General features: G+C 40.7%; 1 protein-coding gene across 1 annotated transcript in view; it reads right to left on the minus strand.

Annotated features, from left to right (window-relative positions):
- Nucleotides 1-9,109, minus strand: part of GALNT18 (polypeptide N-acetylgalactosaminyltransferase 18) — a 527,538-nt gene that overhangs the window by 85,310 nt on the left and 433,119 nt on the right. The window contains exon 7 of the mRNA XM_044681827.1: nucleotides 4,752-4,889. Coding sequence (XP_044537762.1) covers nucleotides 4,752-4,889 — 138 coding nt within the window. The remainder of the gene's footprint in view (nucleotides 1-4,751; nucleotides 4,890-9,109) is intronic.

Here is a 9,109-nt window from a genome sequence, read left to right on the forward strand (position 1 = left end):
AGAGAGAGAGAGAGAGAGAGAGAGTAGGTTCTTAACCTTATTAGTGTCATGGACTCATCTGGCAGTCTAGTAAAACCTATGGATCTTTTCCCAGATTCATGTTTTTAAATGCACACAGTAAAACATATGGGATTACACATGAAAACAATTCCATTGACATATAGTTATAAAAATATATATTTTCTTAAAAGTCCACATTTGTTGTTGTTGAGTCATGTCCAATTCCTTATGACCCCATTTTGGGATTTCTTGGCAAAAATACTGGAGTGCTTTGCTATTTCTTTCTTCAACTTATTTTACAGGTGAAGAAATGGAGGCAAATAGGGTTAAATGACTTGGCCAGGGTCACACAACTAATAAAAGTCTAAGCCTGAATTTGAATTCAGGTCTTCTTGACTCCAGGCCATGAAACCCAGATGCCTTTAAAGTTCACATATCCCAGCTTAATTATTCTTGTTTTAAAGTGATTTGAGGAAAGGCCAAGTCTAAGGTCCTGCAGAGTGCCAAGAACAGAAATGGAATTCAATGCCTAGACCCGATCTGCCCCTCTTTTCCCCCAATCATCAGTCTCAGTGCCAAGCCTTGGGCTCTGTCCTCTGCTGCCCTGGAGTCTTCAACACTGTCCAGCAGGAGGTCCATTCCTGGACCTCCATTCTGCAGGTGGGCACCTTCATGGATGACCACCAGTTTGCTTGAAAAAGAAACATCATAAATTCACAAATGGGGGTGGTGATGCTAAGCCAGGGAATTGTCAGCAATCGAAAAGGAAGTGGTAAGGCTGCCTCCTTAGTCCCTAAGCCATCTTGTTTATTATCATTGGTCTCTATTTACATGGAATGATCAGATTTCAAGCCTGCTTATTCACAGATTTTGTTTGTATTCCAGCTCATGGCCAGACTGAGAGTGTGCCAGCCACTGACTTTTTTATTTTATTTTTAATAGAAGGAGGTGTAATGTTTATTTGTAGGAGGGAAATCTAGAGGAAAGTAGTCTGAGAATATCAACTAGAGACACAGATGACCTTGGCTTGTAGCTATGGACTGAGATATAAAGAACTCCAGGCAAAAGCTAGCCTTTCCAAGAGCACTGCCTAGGAATTGGGAATCCTAGTCTGCTTCTGAGCTGCCGGGCCATCTTGGGTCTATGGATCAATGATCATTTATTATCACTGAGCTTCCTGAGAGAAGCGATTGTTTCCTTCTCTGTCTCTGTGGTCTCAATGCCTGGTGCACAGGAGAACTTGTTGATTCATTGGTTGAAGGATTACTATACACAGACCCAAGTCTGGGGAAGGGAAGGTAGAAGGACAAAAGCAAGACAATCCTTGACCACAATGCATATTAATTGTTGTTGTCCTCCAGTCGTGTTCAACTCTTCACTAACACCATTTGGGGTCTTCTTGGCAAAGATACTAGAGTGCTTTGCCATTTCCTTCTCCAGCTCATTTTACAGATGAGAAAACTGAGGCAAACAGGGTTAAGTGGTTTGTCCACAGTCACACAATTAGTAAATGTCTGAGGCCAGATTTGAACTCAGGAAGATGAGACTTCCTGACTCCAGATGTGGCACTATTTTAAAATTCTGGTCCTCCTAATGTTAATAATAATGAGAGCTGATGTTCACAATAAGCTCTTTATGTCGAAATCCTCAGAGGTAGGCAGGTACTACAAGTATTATTATCTTCATTTTACAACTAAGGAAACTGAGGCTTAGCAAGGTTAATGACTTGCCTAGGGACATATAGCCTATAAGTAGCAAAGGTAGAATTTGAACCCATTGTCAAAAAGGGAACGATATGACTCAAGACAATGGGTCTCCCCTCATTGGAGAATCTTCAAGCAGAGGATGGATGGCCACTAATTGGCTATATTATATGCAATTGGATGGCTGTTTCCAGTTGGGGCTCTGACACTGGTACTGTAGATACAAAAGGACAGTGATAATATACATGTATGTATGTTCATGTGTATGTATATATACCCATCTATTAAATATAACATACAATCACCTCCATGGCATCTATGGCTGAACTTTTTTGTAGCAATAGTGGGTTTCCATGGCTTACATGTAAGTATTGGCTCAAAATATCTGCACATACATACATAAATACATATAGACATAAGTATGGGGAGAGATCTCTTGGGAATCAGAAAGAGTAAACCATTAGGAATCAGAGGAACAGACAGCCTCTAATGCACTGTGCAAAGCACTAGGTACATAAAGGAAGCCAAAAAGAGGGTTCAAATCTATCTATTACCTGAAAGACATTAGATGGGTCTCAGTTTCCCCATCTGTAAAATAAGGGGAAGTTGGACTAGATATCCTTCTGAAATCCTGCCCAAGTTTGTTTTCTTGATTCCATGAATCTCTTCTTTCAGTGGGAATATCCAAGAATCTTGAGCCACTTCCCAGAATTCACATAGCAATGACTTTTTTTTAAATTTTTTAAACCCTTAACTTCTGTGCATTGACTCATAGGTGGAAGAGTGGTAAGGGTAGGCGATGGGGGTCAAGTGACTTGCCCAGGGTCACACAGCTGGGAAGTGTCTGAGGCTGGATTTGAACCTAGGACCTCCTGTCTCTAGGCCTGGCTCTCAATCCACTGAGCTACCCAGCTTCCCCCATAGCAATGACTTTTAAGGCAAAGGATTCACAAAAGCAATATGGTTCAGTTCTACTGTGGCTACCTGGGATGGGAATGGGGCAGAAAAGAGCCCTCCCTTTCTTCTTCCTTTAGCAGAGCTTAAGGAACAGGTAAAGGAAGTAGAAATACGGTGGAGATGAAGTCTAGGATTTTCAAACAGGAGATAATGAGTCAGAGACAGTCTAAGAAAAGAGCTACCCTGGATTGAGTATGTCCGAGGAACTTAATTTTAAGTCCTGTCTCTGCCACTTACCATCAGTGTGATTTTGGGCAAGTCAATAAATGTCTGTGAGTTTTTGTCTATAAACTGAGGTGTTAGACTTAGAAGGCTTCTGGATAGAAATATGATCTGACTAGGGAACTGGGGGAAGGGGTGGTGGGACAGCCACATGAACCCTATTTTCCATATGAATCCTTATCTCCCCTGCAAAGCTGTAAAGTACAGGTTCCCCAAGTCCTTCTCCCTGAATGGAATTTCATTTTCTAGGACGTTCAATGATGGAGGACACCAAAAGTTTCACAATAACCCTAAGGACCCTGAAAGAGAATGATCTAAGGGCCAGTCTAGCCATCTGAAACTTTACATAAAAAAGAATATGCTGAGGTTCAAAAGAAGTGCAATTTTGTAAGCAGAACAAAGACAAACTAAGCGGAGGAGCTTTAAGGCTTGAAAGGCAAGCTGAGCATTCTGGGCTCCAGACCTTCCCCCTGAGAGATCAATTTGAAATGCAGAGGCTGAGTTGTGCTTTCCCTAATAGTCCCTTTCCTTCCTCTCTGCCCACAAGAATTCCTTGCCAATAGGAAAAACAGAGGATATTTATTTCTATGGCATCTTTCTTTTCTTTTCTTTTCTTTTCTTTTCTTTTCTTTTCTTTTCTTTTCTTTTCTTTAACCCTTTCCTTCCATCTTGGAGTCAATACTGTGTATTGGCTCCTAGGTAGAAGAATGGTAAGGGTGGGCAATGGGGGTCAAGTGACTTGCCCAGGGTCACACAGCTGGGAAGTATCTGAGGTCATATTTGAACCTAGGACCTCCCGTCTCTAGGCCTGGTTCTCAATCCACTGAGCTACCCAGCTGCCCCCTATTTCTATGGCATCTTGTTGGCTACAAAGTATTATCTCCATCATCAGATCTGAGCCTAGCAATAATGGTACTTGATTGTATTGATTCCAATATATTCCATTCAACAGACATTTATTAAATGGTCTCTGTTGCACAGGTCTGTGCTAGGCACTGAAGGAGATATACATTGAAGTCAGATCTGGTCTCTACCCTTAAAGATGTTATATTTCTTAATATTCTAGCATGGGGCTATGATGCCTACATGGATGGCTGGACTACAATGTCATGTACCTTTTGGAATCCTTAGCTTCCTTTAACCTGAGCTTAGGGGCCACCTGCTATATGAAGCCCTTCTTGGTTTTTCCAGTTGTTATTGCTTTCTCTCTCTTGAAATGATTTCATATAGTTTTGTTTTGTTTGCATTTACTTATCTGATTACATTCCACACTCACTCTCTCTCCCCAGTAGAGAATAAGCTTCCAGAGGACAGGATCCATTTCATTTCTGTTTTTGAATTCCCATTATCTAGAATAGTACCTTGCACCTACTAGGTACTTTAAAATGTTTGTTGAATGAACAATTGATAGAGTATGGTATTGGAAGCAGGAAGACCTGGGTTGAAGTCCCTCAGCAGTCTCAGACACTTATTAACCATCACTCAATTTCTTTTGGCTTCAGGTCCATCATCCCTGAAATGAGGAGGTGGGGACATGGTGGTTTTAAAGGTCCTTTCCAGCTCTAAAGTTAGGATTCGGTGACCTTAGAATTTGAGTAGAATTAAACCATCCTGACCTTATTTCATAGATAAGAAAATGGAGGATTAAAAGGTTCAAGAACCCCCTTAGAGTCACACAGATGATCAGTAATTGAGCTGAAACTTGAACCCAAGTCTTGTGACTCTCTGTTGGAAGTCTTTCTATTCTTTCCACCATCCTCATTGCCTCTGTCCTTAAAAAAGAATCACCCAATTATTTCTTTAAAAAAATTAAAAATACATACACCCAATTATTTCTTAAAGACTTATGAAAAGAAACAGAATCCTTACCACCCCATATGCGATGATGTCTGAGTACATCCTCATTTCTGGGTACACGCTAACAAGGTACCACCGGAATGTCTTACACTGCAGCTTTTTCCTCAGGGCTTTTCTTGCAGAAATGTCACCAATGTCGATTCCAGAATCCTGCACACATAGAGAAACAGTCATGATGGAAGAGCCGCTTCTTGTGCTCCCACAGCAGATGTAAGCCCCTATCAGCAGCCTCCTGAGGAATAATCCTGCTGGTCAGGGCTCTTGGCTGCCAAAGAAGGGTTTCAGACAATACAGCTCAGACTCCAGGATTGTATTTAAAACCACTGACTTCCTTTGGGGCTCCTGACATTGAAACCTACTTGTGACTGGACAAGTGGCAAACTCAATGTGGTCCCTCAAAGCCTGAAGTGCAGAAATTCTTCAGACTTGTTTGGAAAGAAGAGATGGGAGTGGGACCACATGGATGTGTGGGGCAAGAGTATCATGTCCATTGTGTGTAACCTGATATAATTGATGAATGTAACAAGTTATTGATTATTGCCTTCAAGTGTCTTCAGGGTTGTCATAAAATATTACATGTATATATGTAATAAATAAATAAGCAAACAAATAAATATATATATGTATATACATAGTAATCCTGGATGAGGAAACACTTTCCCAATATAGATCAACCTTTTCTCTGCAACTTATTATCTTTGGGAGTTGCAAGGAACATTGAAAAGTTAATTGACTTATTCAAGGTCATGCAGCTGGTATGTGTGAGGGGAGGATTTTGAATTCATGTCTTCCTAGTTTTGAGATCAACTCTTCCTTCACAATGCAATACTGCCAAACAAACGTATGTGTATATGTATACGTATATAGAGGAGGATATATGTATATATCCATGTGTGTGATATATGTGTAGATGCACACATAATACAAATATACCCATGATGTCACACATTATGATATCATATAAGTACATATATGTATAGCACACATGTGTCCCAAAAATCTTAGCATAGTTTTAACCATGAATAGATTAAAGCTACAGTCAGACTTTGGGGTCGTGTGTATACATGATGTTATTATTATTTTTAAGAGTCAATAAGGCTAGAATGACAAACTGAGTATAAGTAAAGTCCATGAGCTATCATGCATTGACTTGATGGAATTACACATCGCTGATGACAACTGGACTCTTGCCTAGCTTTTCGATTTCATTTCATATTTATTCCCTTCATGCATTCTGAATTTCAAGCAAACAGGTCTCCTTGCTGTTTCCTGTACAAAGCATTCCATCTCCCTTTACCAGCACCCCAAAGAAATTAAGTTCTCCACCATCTCTACCCCTTGGAATCGCTAGCTTCCTCAGCTTAGGTGGCACCACCTCTGTAAGACCACAAGTGACCCTCTCCTCACCACCACCCTCACCTCTGCTTTAGAACCACCCCCAGGACAATAGTCTGTATCAAGTGGATATACTAATCATTTCATGTTATATTCCTACTCCCTTCCAGTTGAGTGTAAGCTCTTTGAGGTGAGGAACTGTTTCATTTTTGTCTTTGAATGTTCTACAATTTGCTTTCTTCCCCACTCTGGACCTCAGATTCCAGTGTTAGAGAGAACTCTCTGAAGCCCTGAAGATCAGCAACTTTTCTGCACCTCATTTTTAAAGAAATACAGAAGCATTTTGTTTTGCAGCTTTTTTATACACCTATAAAATCAGAGTTCTCTCCATAAGTCTTATCAACCTAATAGTCTGTAAGATCCAACAAGACAGGGACCATACCTTATCTAAATGGGCTCTCTACCTAGCATTTAATGATTAAAGTTTTTTTGATGGAATGAATGAATGAATGGGAAGTGATGGGGTAGTATACTTGAAATAAGACCAGGATTCAAATTCTACCTCTGCTACTGTGTGACTCTGGGCACTTAACCTTTTGGGATGTCATTTTCCTCACCTATAAAATGAGGGTTGAGGGGGCAGCTGGGTGGCTCAGTGGATTGAGAGCCAGGCCTAGAGACCTGAGAGGTCCTAGGTTCAAATGTGGCCTCAGACACTTCCCAGCTATATGACCCTGGGAAAGTCACTTGACCCCCATTGCCTACCCTTATCACTCTTCTGCCTTGGAGCCAATACACGGTATTGATTCTAAGACAGAAGGTAAGGATTTATATAAATAAATAAATAGACAAACAAACAAGCAAACAAATAAATAAAATGAGGGTTGGATTGTATGATCTTGAGGTTCCTTCCATCTTTAAATCAATGAAGATATGAATGAATGAATGTATTCTAGAAGGAACGAATGAATCCCATTAGGGGAGGCATTGTAGTGTGGTAGAGAAGGAATTAGAGTTGAAATATGGAAACTTTGGTTACCATCTCCATTTGCCACTGACTTGTCTTGTGACCTTGAGAAAGGTTCTTCATAGGAGCTTAGATTTGGAACTGGAAAGATCTTTAAAGGTCAAATCCAACTCCTTCCTTTTCCAAAGAAGGAAACTAAGGCCTGGAGAGCTTAAGTGATTTGTCAAAAGTACCACAGCCTATCTGGTATTTGAAACCAACCCCACTGATTCCAATCCAGCATTTACTGGCTTCCGTTCCCTGAATCTCAGTCTGTCCCCTGTAAAGAGGGGATTGATCTGTGTTGGTCTTTTGAGCTCTGACATTCTCTAAATTGTGTGACTCAGTACTTTCCATGGGACCTAGGGAGTCAGATCACTCTCTTAGCAGTCCCCCAAGGATTTTCCAAAGCCTGTAGTAATGAGGCTTTGACTGTCATTAGACCGACTTTGTTGAAGTCATTAGACTGGTAAAATGGATTCTTTTGCAGGCTTAGGAAACATCCTAGGGGTTGGAGTCTGAACCAAAGCCCTGTGATTGGCCACCCTTCACTAATTTCAAGCCTAGAGCATGGTGCTATTTTCCTGAAAAGATTCCCCATCAGAGTTTCACTCTGGCAGCTGATTCATCAGTGTATTTTGTTCAGAGTCTTGAGCAGAATTTGTTTCCTTTTTTCTAGGTAGAGCTTAGAGCTCCTCTTCTAACTAATAAAGCCTCATCTGATTGGTTACCACAAAACTCAAGGGTTAGTTTTGGCTAAAATAACTGCTACTTTCTCCATCATCTTCATCTGTATCTTGGCTCATCAGATAGCAGTTTTACGAAACAGGAATTTCCTAGGGAAAGCAAAGACTCATAGTCATCCCAATAGGGTGCCTCAGCCATGACTCAAGATTCTCAAGGAAAGCCATGGTCTAAAGTGGGAAGAGTAGAGGGTCAGGTTCTAAGTCACATACAGAGCCCAAAATAAAGGGCACAGACATATTGGGCAAGCCCTAGAGAAAGGGCTAGAAGCCTGGTGACATATCTAAAGAATCTCCCCTTTTCTAAATGAAGAGTTGTTTGTCAGGCACCCACCCACACAAATAATGCAGCAGCAATTTTCCTTCTTCTTCCTAGAATCTAGTGACTAAACCATATTGCAGAGTGCAGAGTCAAGAAGATTTGCATTAGTATCCGTCCTTTGAAACATTTTAAGTAGAGATCAAAGAACCGGTGTCCCAAGTTTTTAATTTAATTTAAATTTGAACAAATCCATTTTCCCTCTCCTTTCTCTTCTACTCATTGGCCACATGACCCTGGTAAACTCACATAGTTTTTCTGAGCCTCAGACTCAGAATTTATCTAAATAATAAGTAGGGAATGTTTTATGTTGGTGGACAGAATTCCCATTGTGGAATTCCCTATCCTGAGAAGATCAGAGTATGTTCGTATTGGTGGAGAAGAGAATAGAGGACAGCAAATTAATCTTAGCAGGCAGTGCCTCTTGGAAGATTCAGTGCCCTCTGGGAAAAGGGCCAAGCTTATGGACAACTCTGCATGATGGGTCTCAGTGGAAAGATCTCTCATCAAATGATCAAATGATCAACATCATTTACCTATAATGAGGTCTGTGGTAGACACTGCAGTGCCAGTATCTGGCAGTGGTCAATTCTGGAGAGAGCTTAGAACCTAGATCGTGAGCCTATATTCTAAGGTCTAGTGAGCAAAGATGGATAAATCTCCTGGCCCCTGAGATCTTTGGGAATTGTCTGAATTTTGATGGTCCTTCTGATCTCCTAGAATGTGGATATCCTCAATCTTAAAACTATTTAATGGATAGCCATAGAACTTCATAGCTGGTAAAGACTTTTTCCACTAAATCCCCCCTCAATTTTCGCACAAAGAAACAGGACAGCATGAGCTTTCCACTCCTAACCCTTCCCTTAAACTAACTCTCTCTCTCTCTTTCTTTCTTTCTCTCTCTCTCTTTCTTTCTCTTTCTTCCTTTCTTTCCTTTCCTTTCCTTTCCTTTCCTTTCCTTTCCTTT

Source organism: Gracilinanus agilis, chromosome 6 (assembly GCF_016433145.1).
Source record: "Gracilinanus agilis isolate LMUSP501 chromosome 6, AgileGrace, whole genome shotgun sequence".
In the NCBI taxonomy this organism is placed as follows: Eukaryota; Metazoa; Chordata; class Mammalia; order Didelphimorphia; family Didelphidae; genus Gracilinanus; species Gracilinanus agilis.